Below are 20,507 nucleotides of genomic sequence, written 5' to 3'. Positions count from 1 at the left end.
GGCCTTTTAGAGACAAAATAATGTGTGTCAAATGGACTGAGGTGTGTGTGTGCTAGAGGGTGATCATGGTTTCACAAAGCGAGAGTGAGATGAAAAGAGAATGTACGTGTTGACCTCATGAATAATCTGTCATCCTAATTAGATTCCTGCTGACACAAACAGGGGTCAGTTTTAGGTTAAAACTCTAACCGTCTCACCCCTTAATACCCATCTGCCGTAGACCAGTGGAGACATTGGGTTACTTTGACAAAACTTGATATCAAGTTTATATGTGAAGTATAAACCTTTTAATTGACAGTATAAAATGCTACAATTCTATCAGAAAAAAACTGTTTTAAGCGCTGTCTTTGAAAAATAGACTTTACATGGAACAGGAACACACATGTAAGATGTGATGCAAAGCAATCATCTCCAACGTCCAACAGCAGATAAATGACCTACAGAATATTTGTATCGGTAAGAATCATTCGATCGTTTCGGCACAAAAGCCTCAGAACAAACAGCAGCCTGACAAATGACATTCTTCACTTCCTGTCTGTGAAGATAGACATGCTTCACTTCCTGTCTATGATGATAGACATGCTTCACTTCCTGTCTATGATGACGGCTCCGTCTCTGTCCTTAACGTGTACGCGGCCGGAGGGGAACTTGGTCTCCTGGCGACCGGTAACGTAGACCGTTTTGACCGTCCCGTCAGGGTACTCCCTCCTCTTGAACTGGGAGGTGTGAACCTCTCTCTGCCCGTTGGTGAACTCCACCGTCTTAACTCCTCTATGGGGGGCAGAGAAGAGAGGAGCCATTAAGAAGTGTCAAATCAAGTGCACCTGATGGCGGTAAGGTTAATGTTAGTGTATGTCGGTTAGGGTTAGGGTTAGTTTGTGGGGTATGCTTGGTTTGGCAGGCGGTGTATCCCGGAGGGGAGCTCTTACTGGGAGATCTTGACCAGCGTGCCATCAGGGAAGATGCTCTCCTCTCGCCCGTCAGGGTGGAGGTACTTGAGGGTCTGGTCTGGGAACACGATCTCCCTCCGTCCGTCCGGGTGGTGCTTCTCTGGGGTGGGGAGGTGAGTGGGGGGGGGGGGGGGGGTGGGAGCACCAGGGGAATATATAACGTGAGGATCTATTTATCTACGCCTGCGTAGTGGAAGGTGGTTAATGAGACGGAGGCTTACCTATCTGGTCATTGGGGAAGTGCAGGACCTCCAGGCCAGTAGGGTAGGTGGTGTGTGTCATCTGGGTGTCAGCATGGTGGTACACCTGCAGTGGGACGGGAATCGGCAAATCTCAAATAAACCCAACTAACTGCGTAGCTTCAGTGAAACGATTGAATCCTATATGGTGCGGTAGACTGACAGATGGAGAGGTTAACAGATAGACGTACTATTTTCCCATCAGCCAGTGTTCGTTTGACATCTCCGTTGAAGAAGGTGACCGTCACAGACTTCCTGTCTGCAGAGATCTCTTTCCTGGTTCCGTTCCGGAATGTGATGACTCGGCAGCCATTTGACAGGATGTGTTCAATCTGGGGAGAGGGGAACCAATCACAAGGCAAGGTTTATATGGTTGGGAAGGAAATCACACCCTTTATTCACATGACGATAGGGCATGTCTCAACCCCTACCTTTCCATTTGCATAGCGTATCTCCTCGCTTATATCTACGTTTGTATGTGTCCAAGGGGTGTGCTCGACGTGTGTGTAAGTGTGTGCTTCAGGGGTGGAGTTAGCAAGTGCATCTGTTTGTGTCTCAAGGGGGGAGTTTGCCAGTGTGCCCTCTGAGCTTCCTGAGTATGAGTACAGTCTCTCTGGTGGAGATAAAGAAACACAAGCATGGAGGATTAGCAATCATGGACACCCGCAACATTTCCCATACAATACTAATACTGTCAAGGATGAATAGAATGCACTTTATATAAACAGGACAGGAAACCTGCACTTACTTGTGGAGGCTGGTCCTTCCCTGTGAGGGTGTTGATGCTGCTAACACAAACACAAGAGGAATGTTGTGTATAAAAGCTAAGGTAGCTACGCCAAGATCCCAAACATATCACAGAGACAGAACATGGTCTATTTGTCTTTTGGCAACAGCCTTCACCACTCTCCAGTTGGTCATTTCCTGAAGACACAACTGTCAGAGAGGACTTGAGAAAGCAGCACATTCAGTTTTAATGAGGCCCTATTCTTCGTAAGGAGGGATACAGCACTCATAGGGAGGCATACAGGTCACAGCTAAAGGAGCCATACATTATAGAGCCGGAAAGCAACACAAGAGTCAAATCAGGCTCGAACATGGAAAGCCTCTAAGTATTGGCAGGGAGCGTATTGATTGCACTGTGTGAATTATGGATGAAGTCAGAGACCCAAGGCTGACATGAGGTATTGTCAATTCCTATCAATAATTACTGAGGTGCTTAAAGACCACTTCAGAGACTATTATATACTTGAATAACTTGGTGCTAATTAGATTTCCCTCCCCCCGTGGTTCCAGAAATACAGCCATCTATGCCCATGGGCAAGTTGGACAGCAAGAGAACCCTTCTATGGGCAAGAATTCATACAAACAATGCTTTAATTATACTAAGTGTATTGTGTGTGTGGGCCATTAGAAGCCCACTGACCGTGTTTACAGCAGAGTGCACTGCTCTCTTCTGATAGGCTGGTCTGTTGAAGGCAGGCGTGTCACTTCTGGTTTGGGTAAGATCTGCAGATCTGGCTGACACAACCCTGGATGAGGATGATGGTGATCTCTGCCCAGTAGTATGAGATAAACACACACGAACACACACCATATCAGTTCCCTGGCATTTCCACTGGAAGGAGCTGTTGCTTAGTCTAGCCTTCTAGAGCTCTCATCACTCGGCCATTGCAAATAGCAGTTTGTTCTTAACTGACGGGTCTGGATTGAGAAATACATTAATAAAGAAGTATAAGAGACAGACAGATAGACAAATACATTTATAATGCACTGAAGTAACATGTGCGCTGAACTCACAGTTTTCTGTGCTTGTGTGTGAGCTGTGGTGCTGGTGGTCTGACTCCTCTGCTCCACCAGGGGGTGCTGTCCTGGGGAGTTCAGCCTGTCTCTCAGCACCAGGTTCTCCCTGGTCAGCGTCTCCAGCTGGGTCTGCAGGCGACCGTGAGCCTGCGACCAATCACACTCTCGCCTCTGGAACTGCTCCTGCAGCGCCTGGATCTGCTCTCTGAGGTCCTATTCTCACACGCACACGCACACGCACACGCACACACACACACACAGTCCCAGTGACCTTTTCTAATAGAACACTGAAAACAGTGTCCGTTTAAGCCTATAATGTTCCTTGAGTTTCAGCGTGCGTATGGCGTATCTAGTCATATGGAAGTTCCAATGACTGTGAGATGACAAGTAGATCTATGATGCGGAACAGGTGACTTTGTCAGTTTCACAGTGACACCCAGTAATTTCCCCCAACCTGTCGTCATCATAGTGAAAAGAGAGTCAGACTGTGATGACACATGTGGTACTAATGAAGTAACATAACATGATCCAGTATGACCTTAGAACACCCTCCTCCCCCCTTCCCCGCAGGATCCTGGTTCGACCAGTTCTAAACTGTGTAATTGTACAGCATAGAGAAGAGACGGGTGGGGTGGGGGGGGGGGGGGCAAGCCCTGAGGCTATAGGATATACAGGGATTTGCACTGGAATCTGGGTGGTGAAAAGGAGAAAAATGCCTGGCTTGCTCTAATGCATCAGTTTTCAAACCGGGGTACGCGTAAACAAAACTCTAATGGCGCACAATGTATTGTATGTACTATATTTTGGCGATTTAATGAATTTTTGTTTAATCTCGGTTCTATAAACTTCAGATGTGTTAATGATTGGTAGTTAGCACGCAATTAAAACAATGTTCAGTGCACATATGGCTATTTTACATATTCAATTTGCCCTGTTTTTAACAGAAGCCATATTAAAATATGCTACTAACAATTGTGCAGGATGACTTGGTAGAGGTCTAATCCCTACTCCTGTGTGTTTGTACCATTGTTTGTATCACATTATAGGACCATATGACTATATCAGATTATACAGTTTGAAAACCCCTGCTTTAATGGTTTCATCCAAACTTGTCCGAACAGGCCAATACTATACGAGAAGACTCACTCATAGTCTGACGGCAGGATTCGTACAGTGATACCCCATCACAGTGGTCGGTTTCCAAACACCTCAGTGACAGTTACAAGCAAACGTGTCACGTTTACACTGACATACCAACTGATCGGTCCACCATCTTGAATTCACCTGATCCATCCCAGATAAACCAGGACACGCGTGGCTGCTGTCCCTGTCCCTCTCTCCTCTCTTCTTCAGTACCGCTCGCTCACTGGGGGAAAACCCGACACCACCACACAGTCAGGTACATGAGCTCCGTTGTAAATTGCATGACGTGAAACCAAGAGATAAGAAGGAATCTGCTTAATCATGGCGTCGTTTTCTTGGTATAACCAACATCCTTATCTGGTTTCCATGCTGGTCCGTCAGATAATGTGTCACGAGCATTCACGAAGACATGCAGTTTTTCACCTGTAGTCACAATCTTTTTCTTACGTGGTTTTCTCTTCTATTTTCATCTTTTGTGGAGGGTGATGATATTTATCTGCTGTGACTTTGTGGAGGGTTGACATATTTTGGATTCCTACGGGCGAACAGTGTGTGTTAACATGGGCTTTATGTCTTTTGTGTCTGGTTATTTTCATTTACATTCAATTAATTTGTTTAGTAGACAGTTTTATCCAAAGCAACATACACATCTCGAGTGTCTGGTTAGAGGGACATTAGATGGTTAGTAAAGGCGTTCAGTTTGGTCGGGACTAAAGCCAAAGGTTTGCAGTCTTCAAATCCATGTGTCTTATGTACTATTAGGTCAAGAGTTCAAAAAATGTTTAGGCATCTTTTTAGATACAAAATCTCAATCGACTGAACATGGCTCTGACCTGCCTCCCTGGATGTCTGAGGTGCTCCCTATCACCCAGCTGGGAGCACAGCAGAGTATGCGTGACTGAGGCACTGTCATGTTACAGCTGTCATGTTACAGCTGTCATGTTACAATAAATTGAAAGGTTTGATAATAGAATGCAATCGATCTGATATCTGTCGGTATCGCCAACAGACTGTCATAAACATTCATCCATCATTTAGTTTGGACCAAACTAAATGATTTCGCAACATTCTATGACCATCTATTAGAACATCCATGGCTTGACTTTACGCTCTGGTAACAATTACGAGAATCTCTCCCATTTCATATTAGCGTAATCAATATTTTGATGACAGATTTTATACTTCACTACTCTACATCTGGGTAAAGAGCAAAACACACATTGTAGACTGAATCTATTGTTGCTTTCTACTGTCCCACCTCAATTCAGTTGTATTCTTATACAACAGATAGCCCACTGACCATGTTGGAACACTTGGAGAGGGCGGTTCTTTCCTCCGTCTTTGGCTCTTGACGTTCCATCAGGGTCAACGTGCCTCGTGAGCTCTGAGGAAGACAGACGCTCGGTCCCCCTCCTGGTGGGTCTGCGACGGTTCCCTGGCAGGGTTCTCAGAGGAGAGCTTCCCCAGGCTGATATCGTGTGAGGTGCCTGTGATGCCGTACCGGATGCAGGGTCCTGTGATGCCGTCTCGGACCAGAGGACGTCCCTCGGCTCTGAGGGGGGTGGAAAAGAAACACGAAGCATCGTTTGTTTCCTTTCTCCCTTCCTGTTATCCTTTATTTTTCTCTTGTTTTTCAATCTTTCAGGCACTCTAGTCTGTTCCCCTTCTAGTGTATTGATATTTGGAATCTCCAGATTGTGTGAATAAAGGTGATGAATCTCACCATCGCTGCTGGAGCTGGAGGAGAGGGAGGAGGAGAGGCGGAGACCGGCAGCTCCCTGGTTCGGAGTCTGCAATTGGCTGCTCAGTTGACCCTCCCCGCCGTCACTGGGGGCATCGCTGGCATAGTCCCCCTCCGAGAGGTCCAGGCCGCGGTCCTCGGGCCCAGCGTGAGGGGGAGGAGACGGAGGGGAGGGAAGCTGGTGGGCATTGGGGGAGGGGCTCTCCTCCACTCCCCCCTCCTGCTCCGCCTCTTTGTCGCTGGAGGAGGGACCACTTGAAAAGTGGAGACTCTCTGCTCTGGTCCTGAGTTGACCTCTGACCTTCATCCCTGCTCTCGGAACTGGGCTCGGCACCTCCCTGTGGCTGGGTCGAGAGCCGCACCTCGGACGACCCCCTGCGGCCCCAGACCCGACGACTTTCACTATGCGGTCGTCGACCGTCTTAAAACCGACTCCTTCCTCCGAAGACCTGACCCTAGGGGGAACTAAGATGTTGGAAGGAGACGTGGGGAAGATTTTAGAATGCTGCACCAGCTGAGGCTCCTTCAAGTCAGATTGTTTATGGACAGATTCTCGCCTCACAGTGGGCAGAGTCTGACCCTGCGACCCCCCCTCTTCCTCTCGCTCGGCAGATGTCGAGCGCGATGATCGCGCCAGCCGTGACCTCCGGGCCCCGCTGATCTCTCTCTGACCCCTGCCATTTCTGTCAGAGGAGCATAAAAGAGTTCCAGCGTTCTCATTGGCTGTGCTTTGTGACATTTGTCTCCCCATTGCTCTTCTTTCTTGGTGATCTGCCGCTGTTTGTTTATCCTTCTGTTTATTACAATGCCCGTTAGCTATAGCAACATCTGGCTGTTTAACCCTGTGTTTCATCTTTTGTGCAACATATCGGGTTGTCCTCTGTTGTGACTGGTTCTGAGCTGGGGGATGGGGCGTGGCAGGTAAATTGGCCGTGGGGGTGAGTGGGAGGTCGAACATGGAAGGGGCCGAGGAACGCCGCAGCAACCCGCCAGAGGTGAACTTCCCTCTGGGCAGCTGGGACAGAGAGGCCCTCCTCTGGACGTTGTGCTTGCTTCGCTCCAATCTGGACACTCCCTCCCCTTTGCGCAGGAAGTACCGCCCCCCCGCCATTCCCTTGGCTTCCTGCAGGTCCTGGGTGGAGAGAGAGACAGCAAGAGAGAGACAGAAAGCACTGCAGCATTTTCATCTGGCCCAATACAACACCTGGATTACATGACTAATGTGGGTGGGCCAGCTACATAAGGAGATTTAGGCAACACCACATACACACACACACGACAAAGTAGGATTTCAAAGAAGGATTAAAAAGTCGGCGGTCACAGCCTCACAACCATTTTTAGTGCGAGAAACAAACGTAGTACACAATGTAGTAATGTCCGGAGGAAAATGGTAATCCTTTATGTATTGACTAAATGTAAGTAGCCTTAACCTAGCCCTGTACCCTTGCCAGTGCCGGTCCTAGCACATTCGGCGCCCTAGGCGAGATGTATGAACAGCGCCCCTTGGCGGCTGCCTATGTCGCCTATGCCTAGGACCGGCCCTGACCCTAGCTGATGTCATACTGCTCTGCGATTGGCCTGCTGTAACTAGTGCATACCAAACTTCCCTGTGATTGGCTTTGCTAGTACCTGTTTCTCTCTCAGCCTGACATCTTCATCCACCTTCAGCTGCTCCTCCAGGAAGTCCTCAAACGTCCTCTCCCTCTCCTTCACCGCGGGCCGGATGGGTCTGGAGCACAAGTATTATGGTCCAGTTCCATACGGCACCAACGTAGCAGCCCTCTAGAGCAGTGCTTGGTAGTACCCGGTCTCTGCTGGGCTCGCAGCTCTTGTTTGCAGTTTGTCAACACTCAGTGACACTCAGCAAATATGGGTCAGTAGGAATGCGAGTTACTCAAACTCCATTAGTCACACCTGTGTACTAGATAGATATAGCTAGCTTTTGTGCTCGCAGATTGGTACGTGGTCATTAACAAAGGCTTAAGTACCTGTCCTCCGTGTGGGTAAGCGACGGCCTCCGTATACCAAAGGGGCTGACAGGGCCCTCCTCCCACCGGTCCTCCCCCTCCTCCCCCCGGTCCTCTTTGATTGGGGACAGGGTTCTCTGTCTGGCCACATCCTGTCCTGAACTGTCTAAATGACATATACACACAATTACCATCGGGCTGTTAGGTTGTTGTTTGTGTGTGTGCATGTGCGTGTGTGTGTGAGCATGTGTGATCAGATGATGTCACAGCTGTCTGTGGAATAAATTTGATAGAAAAATCCCAAAACAACTGATTCATTTAGTCATTTTTCAAGCGAAGAATAACATTCTCCAAAACATTGATGGTGCACTTGGGAAATCGAGGGCTTGTGGAGCAGATGTTGGGAAAGGAACGAGTAACATAACAGTGCCAGAAGGTAGGTGTGAGCCAACACACGTCTACGTCAGCACAGGGCAGCGTTGTTTGGACACAGAGAGTGTTGTCGTAGTCAGATCAACTGGAAAGAACTAGAATGGATCCAAGATACAGTCACTCCAGCTTAATCATTATCCCTCGGAGGTGCCTTGTCTAACCTGCAGGTCTACAGTGTGAGCACCAGAGTGATTGGAGACTGGGGGATAGAATTGGTGTGTCTCACTGTGATGGTCTCATCTTGTCTCACACACACACCAACATCTACAATTAAACCAAAAAGATTGTTCAGGGTAAAGAAAAACAAGTAAAGAGCAGACAGCCTAAGTGTGTGTCCCAAATCACCTCTGCGTCTTTCGAAGAAAGGATTCTGGGACTGTTGACATCTTGTGGTGTAAGAAAGTGTTGTTGTTACTGTGGTTGAGAGCCTTTTGGTTGTGTTCGACGGGTGTTTGCTGGAGTTTGCCGTGGGTGGGGTTTCCATGTATCATTTCTCAAATTAAGTATTTTCAAATGATTCGGTGTGAGACCCCACTTGATCTCTGATGTCTGTTTGATGGAACTGCCCTCACTGGAACGGCTGGATACAATCCAAATGTATTCTCTGTGCATTCTCTTTATGTCAGTACATTGGATTATGGGAATCCATTGTTAAGATGGACATTTTTTAAATAATTGATGTGGACATTTATCTGGTGATTTTTATGAGCAGCAATTCACTGTAACATATCCTAATAACCCTCATAGGTTTTTATGACTACTGTCATTGAAAGGTGAAACATGGCATATCCTATGCTTGACTGGAGACATTCCTTTGAGTCAGTCGGCGTTCAGAGACAAGTCTGAACGAGCCTCTGCACTATACAATATGACATCTCTTCTAGCTTGGAGGCTATACTACAAAGACATATCTGCCATTAAAACACAACATTCCAATTGGTGGCTTTATTTACTTTAGAAAACAATTTGACCCCCAAAACCCTTTAGACTATGTTGCCTCTGCTTGTAAATATCTAGCAAATTCCCCAGGATATTCTCTGTCCCTGTTGACAGTCTTATACAACTTCTTAACATAGCAAACATTCCTGCTGTATGCAGAAGTTTCTGGATTCCCAGCCAGTCTGGCAGTCTCTCTAAACTCTCTTTGAGTTTCATCAATCAAACCTTCTTTTTATGGCAACGACTCTCCAGCATAAAATCTGTCTTTCTCAGGAGAGATACTCCCTGGAGAGCTACCACAGGATAGAGGAGGGGGTCACCCCACCCTGCTCCAAATCCTGAGGGAATTATATTTTGTGAGAAGGTGAAACGTTTCCATAATGTTTTCTCTGCTTCCCCCTTTGTCCGCCCCCCTTCCCCCCTCTCTCTCTGTCCCTCTCAGCAGCATGCTAGTCCTGTTCAGTCAGTAGTAACTCCCCTCTTCAGGGTCAGGGAGGGGCTAAACAAACCACAGAACAGAGCTGACTACGTGCAACGTGTTGAAGGGGAGGAGGAAGGAGGGAGGGAGTGCTGTGATTCAAGTCTCAAATTCACCAAGCAAACACACAAGCCTTGGAGTTTGCCTTCACACGCACACGCAGAAATCTCCGGAGTCCCCTTTGAGAGTTACAAAAGCTCGTCTCACCTGGTGTGGCTAGAAACTCCCCGTCTCTTTCCTTGGTTTCCAAACCAAACCTCTTCAGGTTCAGCTCAGAGCTGCAGTGATTTCATCGTCTTGAAGGATTGTTTTTTACAAGCTCAGGCATGGCGGCTGAACTGCTAATCGCACCGACAGAGGAATACCACGCTTCAGAGGACTGTGAAACCACTAGCCGGGCGCTCTATAACTTCTACGCAGCTGTGATGATCATCATCTTCTTGCTGGCTATCCCATTGAACATCTCAATCCTCCACCTCTTCATTGTCAAGCTCAAGTTCTGGAAATCCAACACCAACAATGTGTTTCTGTTCAACCTGGTCCTGGCCGACATCCTGCTGTTATTCTGCCTGCCTGTGAAGGCCTACAACTTCATCCATGGCGAGAGACGCAGTGAGAACGACGTGGTCTGCAAAGCCATGCTCTTCATGCTCTTCCTCAACCGAGGAGCCAGCATTGCCTTCCTCACCGTCACCTCCATCGACCGCTACTTCAACGTGGTGCATCCTGGGAGGAAGAACCTCCTGAAAGCCCTGAAAAAGTCTCCTCACATCTCCATCCTGATCTGGCTCCTGCTGCTCCCTCTGACCATCCCCACCATGCTGAAGACCTTTGAGTGCTGCAACAGCCACAAGAGCTACAACGCCACGGAGAAGCGGGACGACGCCGTGGTGAAGGACGTGGTGGACAGCCTGAGGGAGGTGGTGTTCTTCACGCAGATCTTGGTCCCCTTCATAATCCTGCTGTACTGCACGGTGCGCATCGTCAACCGCCTGAAGAGGAAGACGGTGGGGGACAAGACCAAGCTGAGGAGAGCCATGTTCCTGGTTTCCTCCGTCATGGTGTTGTTCTCTGTCTGCTTCCTGCCCTGCACCGTGGCCAGGATTGTTCTGCTGGTAGCCCGGGTTCAGGAGTGGAAGGAGCTCTCAGAGGACGTGGCGGCGCAAGTGTTCGACGGCCTCATGGTCCTTTCCTTCATCGACTGTCTGCTGGACCCCTTGGTCTACTGCTTCTGCAGCACCAAGTTCAAAAACATCTACCTGGGCAATTACTTTCCCTGTGTTCTGAAGAAACTCGAACACCCCCTCGATAACAGCACCTCCACAGCAAACACAAATCCCAAACGCGATAATGTAAATACGGCATACTAGCCAAGCCCCGGGGGAAAGCACTGTTCTCATCTATGTGACTATTTAGGGAAAAAGACGTTAAAAAAAGGATGTACAGTTAGCCAATCATTTGAATGCTTGCATAACGTTGGTTGTCATTGTTCTTTTCATCAGACCTCTGCTTGTCATAGTGCCGCCTGAGCATGTAGCAAACGCAACAATATTAGCTTCTACCAAATGAAGTCTAAACAGCTTGCTTCCAGTTTTTTGCATTTGCCTTAGAGCTCAGGGCACTTGGCAATACCAAGACAAGTTCAAACAACTATTGGTTGTTTAGAAGGCTATGAAACGTATTTGTACAGAATATGGTCATTTCTGCTGTTTGCTAAGGCTGCATGGTGACATGTCTGTGTTGTTGTGTGCAGATGTCGTGATTCACCGTACAGTAACCAGTCGAGTTTACGTTACCCCAGTCTCACTTTACATTACATTACTGCTCAGTATGACTAAGTGCTTAGTAACTGTCTGGGTTAAACGTAGGGCACTTGTCATGCAAGTCTGGTTGAAGGCACTTTGTTTTACTGAGGGCAGTTCTGTCGTAGCGTGAGGTGCTTGTTTGTCAGTCATACCATGAAATACCAGTAACGTAAATATATTTCATTTGCAACTGCATGACGTACCTCTGTCCCCAACAGAATGCTAATGATGCCATTACAGACAAACATGATTTTTCAACTTTCTGTCCCTCCATAAAGTTTGTATATTAAGATACAATGTCAGAGAAACAGGCTTGTCAGCTCAGCTGTGTGTACGTGTGGAGGTGTAGCTTACTTACCTGGACCTGGGCGTGTTGGGACAGGATACACCTCTGGTCCCAAAGCCTCAGCCGAGGAGGGGAACGTGTGGAAGGACGGGTTCCTGGTTACCTGGAGATCGGCAGGGGGGGGGAGGCCAGCTGGAGCACCAAGGGACGAACCTAGAGAAGCTAGATCTTCCCCACTGGAAGGGATGACAGCAACAGACGTTCCCCCCTCTGAATAATTCCCAAGTTCTATGGTACGGTCCACTCCAGAAGTTGTCAGTGCCGGTGCAGCTGAGCCAAACCATTGGGTAGAGAGAGAAGGGGGGAAAGGCAGACCTGAGAGGAGAAAACAGCAGAGGAAAGGTTATGAATTGTAACATTCCATTCTGTGGAAGTACACAGTGTACATCAAACCACGGCTCCAGGGCAAAAAAAAGGCCCAGACCAGGGCACTTTAAAATGTTGTACCACTTAAGTGTCAAGATACATTTAGGTGGAAGCAAAACAGAAATAGTTCCCATGAATCTAGCCACACACATTTAACTTCAATCATGCAATATGATTAAGTAGTAGTGTCCATATATTAACAAAGAGCACTATAAAACATTCATCTTATATCTAACCGCAAAAGAAATTACCTCATCTACTGAAGCCTTTAATACTGTGAAGCATTTTTGTATATTTTCAATGTGTACATATTGTTAAATAATGATACTGCAATAAAAACGATGCTGTAAATACCAGTTGTTTTTTTCTTCTGCAGGATAGAATGATCCAATGAAAAAATATGTGTGTACCCATACTTATAAACAACACTCAACACTCAAAACAAAACTAAATCTCACAGGGGGAAAAACGGATATGTTGGGATGAGCAACACAGTGAAGAGCCCTCTCCACCAGAGCCAGTTGAAGGCACAAGGACACCATAGAGGTCCCAATCATAAATGTTCATCATTCGAGCATAACTACTGTATAGGAAAGATGAAGGGGGTGAGAAGCAGTCTACCGGTATAAGTATTTATGTAGCAGTAGACCTTATACACGATACAATCATTGTAAGAGGCACAGTTCTGTATGACCATATAAGTGCACTGAAGCTCAATGTATTGCTGCATGACTGGTTTGATATGGACTTTGGTCGAAGACGAAGATCAGAGGCCTGAGAAACATTCATCATTGTGATGCAATGAGTTCTCTGTGGTATTCTTAGTTACTTGGCCATTTGCCATTTGCTTTGAGTAGTAAATCCACTTGGTAGAAATCTTTTGCTTGCCATTTTTTGTCAGTGATCTTAGACTAGGCCTTGATCTCAGAGTACCTGTCAAGGGGAACTTGTCTGTCAACAACCTGTCTCAGTCTCGACCCATTAAGACATATGACTTCATAGAGACATACATTTTAATAAAGTACTGTGCTTAACAACGGAATGTGAACATATTTGTAGGGTAGGGCTTGATACTTACCGTCATTTTAAATGATTGCACCTTCCCTATTTAGCCTCAAGTGCAGAAAACTCACAGCCCTCATATCCAGGCTTTTTTTAAGTTCAGCCAATCACGATGCACCTTCTCTTCTTCTCTCATGTAACAAACTGCATCAGAACTGATGTCACTCAACAGCTCGAGCTGTATTGCTTTCAAGCATGATCCTTCCAAAACAATTTAATGGCACTAATGGCCAAACCATTATTACATGTGGTCAGATGGACGGACGTGGGAGTGGAACTAAGACTTTCCACATGTGCAAAACTGCTTTCGTAAAGCCACATTTAAAGATCTTGCAACAGTCACCTGGACCTTCAAGTACAGCCACAAAAACCCCCAGCTACTGTCTATGACCAACCACTAATGTTCTGTACTTACCCAACCCTGAAATGCTGCATTTATAAAACAGATAACCGATTGTGATATCACAAATCTGCATCCCACTGATCTGATAAACAACTTTAATAACCATGCTGCAGTTCTATAGAAGGACAGAAGATATGTATAAGATTGGTACACCATAAACCTCAAACACATGACCAACCAATCATGTGCATTTAGAGTTGACCTCAAAAAACAAAATGTTGGTGCTGAGTCGGGTTACTAGTTGCAAAAGACATTAAATGCTGCTTAAACTATTTGAGATGAGATTTGGGATCATTTCTAACCCCCCGGTCAGAAGACTTTACGCATCTCCTTCATGTCTCTGCCAGCGTGCAGAGTTGTAATATGATGACAGTTTTGTGCTAGACCCATATTGTCTCTTTTTTGTGGCCTATGAATCTTTTATGAATACTTCCAACAGTTGTTTTGTCATGTGTATAGTGCGTCATGTTTATAGTGTGTCATGATATTGGTGCTCACATTAATCTGTGAATCACTTTGCCTAACACTCCTATTTGTGAAATGCGCTCTATAAATAAATTTGTCTGATAGATTTGATTGCGTAATTGCTGGACGTCAGTAGGTTTCCTGTTAAATCGCCTCTCCAAATCTGCTGAGCTACCACAATGAAGCAATCGAACAAACACCTCTAGCAAGTCTAAACAAACTTCAAAAGCAGTTGTGGCGTCGAAATATTGCTTTGTATGAGCATATACAGCATGTCATTTTTGTCTCCCTCAGGTTTGAGTTCAAGAAATCCAACCGTATATTTCTGTTCAACATGGTGGAGGCAGACCTGCTGTTACTGGCCTCTCTCCCTGTCAAGGCCCCACTGCCACTGGAGCTGTGACGAAGAAAGAACACGGTGGCGTCTCAAGACCGTTATCTTCCCACTCTTCCTCAACCTACACAGACGGCCTGCAGGACACTGGTCTACTGTTTCTGCAGCTCTGGATTCAAGGAGGTTCTCGAAAAACGAAAAAATGAAACAAGGCGTGAGAAGGAACTTCTCACAACTATTTTGAACTGAATTCCTAACCCAATAATTGTGGAGTAATGAGTCTGTCTCAAGTTTTACTGTTACATGACAGAATTTGTGATTAAGAGTGACTATCGTTCAATAAAACAGATCTGCTTGGTGCTCTCTTGGTTGAAACATGAAGATGCTTAGTGCAGAGGAAGATTATTTTCCAAATTCAGCTCAAGATACCAGGGGGGTATTCCAGAAAGCAGGTTATGCAACATAACCGGGTAAGTTAACCCCCCAGCTAATTCACAATGTTGCAGCAGCTTACTGGCAATGTTGCTACAATGCTGGGTGTCAGCTGGGGAGTTAACTTGAGGCAGATGGCTGAGCGGTTAGGGAATCGGGCTATTAATCAGAAGAATTAATCAGAATGACGTTTTGTCCTTGAGTAAGGCACTTCACCCTACTTGCCGCGTGGGAATGTCTGTGTACTTATTGTAAGTCGCTCTGGATAAGAGCGTCTGCTAAATGTAGTGCATCAACTCTTTAAGAGGAGTCAGGTGGCTGAGCGGTTAGGGAATCAGGCAAGTAATCGGAAGGTTGCCGGTTTGATTCCTGGCTGTGCAAAATGACATTGTGTCCTTGGGCAAAGCACTTCACCCGACTTGCCTCGGGGGAATGTCCCTGTACTTACTGTAAGTCGCTCTGGATAAGAGCGCCTGCTTAATGACTTAATGTAAATGTAACTTACCCGGGTATGTTGCATAACCTGCTTTCTGGAATACCCCCCAGGTCTCACTACTACTACATAAAAACAGCTGTGGGTTACAAACTGATAAAATGTAGTTCAGCTTAACTGAAGTTTGAGAGAATAATAAATGAATAATATCGCTCAACTCCTCCCTCACGTACGGAGGAATGGGCGGATCGGCTTGTGCTAACAGCTGGGTGGTGACCCTCAAGGACTTTCCCGTCACAACCCGAGTTCAAGCCTGGTAACAAATGAAGCGCCCTCCCCCACTTCATTCACACCTCAGTTGTACCCTGGAGAGTGACACTCTTGTTTCCACCGGACGCTAGGCACAGCTCTGCTACCAGCCTCCTCATCCAGTATCAGGCTCTGCTGCTACCAGCCTCCTCATCCAGTATCAGGCTCTGCTGCTACCAGCCTCCTCATCCAGTATCAGGCTCTGCTGCTACCAGCCTCCTCATCCAGTATTAGGCTATGCTGCTACCAGCCTCCTCATCCAGTATCAGGCTCAGCTGCTACCAGCCTCCTCATCCAGTATCAGGCTCTGCTGCTACCAGCCTCCTCATCCAGTATCAGGCTCTGCTGCTACCAGCCTCCTCATCCAGTATCAGGCTCTGCTGCTACCAGCCTCCTCATCCAGTATCAGGCTCTGCTGCTACCAGCCTCCTCATCCAGTATCAGGCTCTGCTGCCACCGGCCTCTTCATCTACCAGGCTCATCTACCTGTTTATTAGATTGACCCATCAACCTAATAAACATCCTTAAATCCAATAAAAAAAACGTTTTAACACATTTTAGTACCAAAAATAAATACAAAGAATTTAAAAGACAAAACTACAAAAATGACTGTGTCTAAAAAAGTGATGTTCCTGTCTAGTGGGGAATATATGCATGGAGTTAAAACCTACCCCTGATAAACAGCTCAAATTGTTCCCCATTTGCTCGGGTACACAAATCGAGATTGCTTGAATTCCTTGGCATTGTTTACAGTTCCATTTGTGATTATAGAAGACCGATGGGCTGTAACACAAGCCTGTGTCTATCCACCAGCTCAGAGAAACCAGTTAGACCAGACGTCACCAGACTGGATCAGCATGTGCTTCCATCTATTGAACATCAAACGTGATTTTCTTCATTTTAAGTCCGAAGCCGAGCCAAGCAGCTTTGGTCTTAGAGAAATGTTCATCTCTTTCAAATCAGAAAATATCAACGGTCATTTTTCTCTCACACACACACACACAAGACCACGGGAAAATCTTCCTGTGAGGAACTTTAAAACGAAGCGCAGAGGAAAAGAGTTGACATCTAATTATCATTTCAAACAAAAGGAAGCCCTTTTAAATGCTGTACCAACAAACATTCAACTTCCCTGCATTGAAAGCCAACAAACATCACATTTATTGGCAGTTGGTGATCCTTGACATTGAGCTCACGTATTTCCCAGCACCTCATCTCAATGCACTGCTGTTTAGGGCCTATCCATAACACAGCCCAGGGGAGGCATAGTCTGAAAGCACTTCCATACACCTCGCTCCACTGGCTAAGTGTATCTAAGCTGCAGTGTTTCACTGCAGACGCCTCCAGCTTGGATACCCTGCAGTTGTCGGGCCGAACTTCTCCAGTCCGCAAGTGTGGTCGAGGACGTTTGAGAGCCCTTCTTCTGCGGTGAGGCTAACATCCGTGCCCCCGCCCCCTTCCTGGGCCCCCCTCCCTCTTGGTCTAACACCGAGATGTTTGGAGATCCATGGGGAGGGCACAGTACCCACCTGGCCCCAGGAGAGAGAGCAGTCTGGCCTGCTCCTGGAGGAGTCTGTGATACTGCAGAGCCAGCTGGTCCTGGGGGCTGGGGCCCTGCAAGGACACACACACACATTGTTCCTACATACCAGTGCTAGAGATGCATGACTAATACATACCGGTACCTGTACTTCTCTACGGTAGATATCACGACGACACCCATCACAACTAGCACAAATAATCCCTAACACACATGTTGTCAGTATGAACATCATTTCTACTTCTAGGCACAAACACATGTACAGGCATATCCCAACTACATGCATTCATTTTTCACTTTCACCTTGAACAGAAAACTACAGAGCTCTATATATTATATCAGCGCTTGCCTTCATTCCTCGGTTGCAGGTGTTTTACTGCCCTCTAGTGGTTGGGAAGAGCCATTGTTGTGGTGGCAGAAATGGTGACTGACCTGTTGCAAAGCTCTGACGAGGAGGGCCTGATGTAAAGCCTGCTGAGATGAGTCTCTTTCTGAAACAGAAGACTCCAACAGAGCCTGGATGACGGTACTGGGTGGCTGGGCTGAACCATGCGGACTAGGGCCAGTAGGACTGGGTGGCTGGGCTGAACCATGCGGACTAGGGCCAGTAGGACTGGGTGGCTGGGCTGAAAAGCCTGGTACAACTAGCTGGGCTAGGGAGAGAAGGCTGGAGCCAAGATCCCTTGGGTCGTGGTGGATTCCTCGGTTCTCCGTGGCGTGGATTCCTCCAGATCTCTGTGGATCAGGAACCCCAGCAGATGGGTGCGGTTCTTCCCTCCTCTCCTCTTCCAACTGTCTGCCCTTCAGATTAGTACCCGAGGCTGGAACTAACAACCATTTCTTCTGGCAGTTGTTGTCCATTGAAATCTCAGCTGACATTATATCAGTAATGCAGAAGGATGTCTCAGAAAATCTTTCCTGTAAGGTTCAACCTTAAAGGTTGCACCCACAGGTTCTCCATGCCATAGCAATGTGCTATTTTTTTTATAATGTGCTCTTTACATAGTGACGTGTGTGGTCTCTGTCAGGTGGCAAGAAGAACAGAACATAGTCAACATTAAAACTAGACTTAGTTGCTTTAGCCTAGTAGAAAGTGTTTATTCAGTAACAGCTTACTAGACCTACACACAATGAAAGTGGGTTTAATTCACTGAAGACTGTCGCATGAAAAAATATTGTATTTAAATAATTTGACATATTTACGAAGTTATTGAAAAACCTAAAAGAGTTTTACACTTACCGTCTTGTTTTCTGCTTCTTCAGCGGCGTGTATGAGCAGTGGAGCTAAACTGATGTTTTATCTGTCGCCACTGGCTACAGTTACTGTAAACATTAGGCTCAACGGGAACGACATTTTTTGCTAATAATCAGACTATAAGCAAACCGTTTTTTAGTTTCAATACCAGCCTGTGTTAAAATAGCGTCTATGTTGCTGTTGGTCTATCAGATGTATGAGGGTGTCAGTTCATTTTCATGTGGAGTAAAAAAATATTATTTTGTGCCACGATTCAAGGGCACTGGAGTTGTTGATCAACTCTTTTTGTGCGTATGGCGCCACAACAGATCCCTTCCAGCGCCAAAATGTTCGTCTTTTAACCAGCTTAATTCAGGAGGGTACGAAGTGCAAAGTAGAAGGTCAGTTTAATAATTACTGAAAATGTTTGCTGTGCCGGTATTAATCTATGCACATCAGATAATTAGAAACATTAATTGTAAAACATACAAAACCAAAGTATATCGGTAGATTCCTTACTGTAACTCTCATATTGACATAGTTCAACTTGCCTAAACACTACAATAATAGAATTAATTAAATCCCTCTACCCCTATGATGTCTATCACCTATGGCCTTCCATACACACCCAGTGGTTTAAGAAGAAGACGCTACACACACAGACATGCGTGTATGTGTAACCATAGACATAATTTAAAAAATATATAATGTCTATGGTTACACATACACAAAAGATCCACTGTACCACTGCACCAAGGAGCAACTGTCATGGTCATAATCTCTGAGGCCTAGGTTCAACCTCGACTCAGCCTACTGTGGAATGGATATGTCTGCAACCATTTTGAATTTCCTTACTGTAACGTACAGTAGGTTTTTTTAAGGTACATCGATTAAATGTCTAAAAGGAAAGTCCTGTCCGCACCTTAATGAAAACAGTCTCTAAGCAATGCAACAGAGTGCATAGGTGTCGAAAGGTCATCACTTTTTGGAGTTGTGTTTTATTTGTAAGTGTAGGACATTGCCTTGCAAAAGTTTGCTGTCAGAATCAAAAAGAAACACTACTGTTTATTTAAGCTGTAGCTTTTAGTTCTGCTCAAACTTATTACTCAACTGCTCATTATTTATTTACAAAAGGCACATGTCAAATTGATTCCTACCGTGTCTTTAATAACTTATAATATCAGTCTTTACAGAAGACAGAACCGCTACTGCAAACATTTTGATGAAGCTGTAGAAGATTTTATTAAAAAACAATCCATTGTACGGTGACGCTCTTCTGCTGTTATTACCATACTACGAGGGGCGTCGTTAGACCCTTTTTACTGGGGCACGTGCCCCAGTATAAATCTGCTGTGTCCCAGTAAAATCTTAAGTTTGAGTTTTAACAATTTACTTTATTAGTCAGTGCATTCATTTAGATTGATAATCCCATAATTATACGCAATATAATTAACGCAGTATCCCAATCAACGCTTGTAAAAGTGTTTAACCGAAAACCCAAACCTATATGCATTCAGAATTCCATGTCAGGACGCTCTTCAGAGTTTTTCAAATAGCCACTGCAGCACGAACACATCCAGGGGGGGTATTCCAGAAAGCAGGTTAGGCAACATAACCAGGTAAGTTAACCCACCCACTGATTCACAATGTTGCAGCAACCTACTGGCAATGTTGCTACAACGCTGGGTGTCAGTTAACTTACGGGTTGTCACATGACCTGCTTTCTGGGATACCCCCCAGGTGTCTGACTCAGCATACAAGTCAGAGTTGAGGTAGGCTAAGAAACATTACAAAACTAAAGATAGTTTCTAAATGATAGGCCTACCGATCATCTTATTTGGACTAAAACATAAAAACAATATCACATGAAGCTCAATAAAACAGTTTTTGCGCTCAAATGAATGCGAAAAAAATGTTAACTGTTAACTGTTGATGTCTCTGCCAAAATATGATATCAAACTTGCGTCCCTGTTGTATAGTGGGTTAAGCAAGGGGAGTTCCTATAGCCTAGTAGTGCGTTGTGCGCAGCAAGCTGGGCCTGTGCCCCAGTAGAGTGTTATGTCTAAGAACGCCTCTGCATACTACC

The 20,507-nt window shown here is 45.9% G+C and overlaps 2 protein-coding genes across 13 annotated transcripts; one reads left to right on the top strand and one right to left on the bottom strand.

Annotated features, from left to right (window-relative positions):
• Positions 1-264: 264 nt before the first annotated feature.
• Positions 265-18,727, bottom strand: LOC146286680 (uncharacterized). Of its 12 annotated transcripts, none has more exons than XM_084699835.1 (18): positions 18,428-18,632; positions 17,620-18,208; positions 17,177-17,261; positions 11,856-12,158; positions 7,865-8,009; positions 7,506-7,605; positions 5,859-7,008; positions 5,436-5,687; positions 4,583-4,670; positions 4,247-4,358; positions 2,990-3,205; positions 2,616-2,744; positions 1,938-1,977; positions 1,660-1,802; positions 1,381-1,521; positions 1,172-1,256; positions 930-1,050; positions 265-771 (listed from the first exon to the last, which is right to left on the bottom strand). In XM_084699835.1, the coding sequence occupies exons 2-18, from the start codon at positions 18,064-18,066 to the stop codon at positions 585-587; spliced, it is 3,744 nt and encodes a 1,247-aa protein (XP_084555961.1). In that variant the 5' UTR covers positions 18,067-18,208; positions 18,428-18,632; the 3' UTR covers positions 265-584. The 12 variants fall into 12 exon arrangements, with proteins under 12 accessions (XP_084555961.1, XP_084555956.1, XP_084555958.1 ...); XM_084699830.1 differs by having other exon boundaries at positions 1,621-1,802; positions 18,428-18,628; XM_084699832.1 differs by having other exon boundaries at positions 1,621-1,802; positions 2,625-2,744; positions 18,428-18,628.
• On the top strand, positions 9,812-11,805 carry gpr31 (G protein-coupled receptor 31). Its single transcript, XM_084699842.1, has one exon. The coding sequence runs from the start codon at positions 10,019-10,021 to the stop codon at positions 11,060-11,062; it is 1,044 nt and encodes a 347-aa protein (XP_084555968.1). The 5' UTR covers positions 9,812-10,018; the 3' UTR covers positions 11,063-11,805.
• Positions 18,728-20,507: the final 1,780 nt, after the last annotated feature.

This window comes from Hypomesus nipponensis, chromosome 6 (genome assembly GCF_054491055.1).
Source record: "Hypomesus nipponensis isolate SF chromosome 6, ASM5449105v1, whole genome shotgun sequence".
Taxonomy (NCBI): domain Eukaryota; kingdom Metazoa; phylum Chordata; class Actinopteri; order Osmeriformes; family Osmeridae; genus Hypomesus; species Hypomesus nipponensis.
Note: the sequence above shows the minus strand (reverse complement) of the source record. Positions and strands in the feature narration are given on the sequence as shown.

Bases quoted from the DNA above. Each gene is read 5' to 3' on its own strand.
- gpr31 (XM_084699842.1), top strand. From the start codon at position 10,019: ATGGCGGCTGAACTGCTAATCGCACCGACAGAGGAATACCACGCTTCA.
- LOC146286680 (XM_084699830.1), bottom strand. From the start codon at position 18,066: ATGTCAGCTGAGATTTCAATGGACAACAACTGCCAGAAGAAATGGTTG. The intron at 7,606-7,864 runs GTACTTAAGCCT...CTTGTGCTCCAG, and splicing joins CTTACCCACACGGAGGACAG to ACCCATCCGGCCCGCGGTGA. The intron at 1,522-1,620 runs GTAGGGGTTGAG...CCCTCTCCCCAG, and splicing joins TACGCTATGCAAATGGAAAG to ATTGAACACATCCTGTCAAA.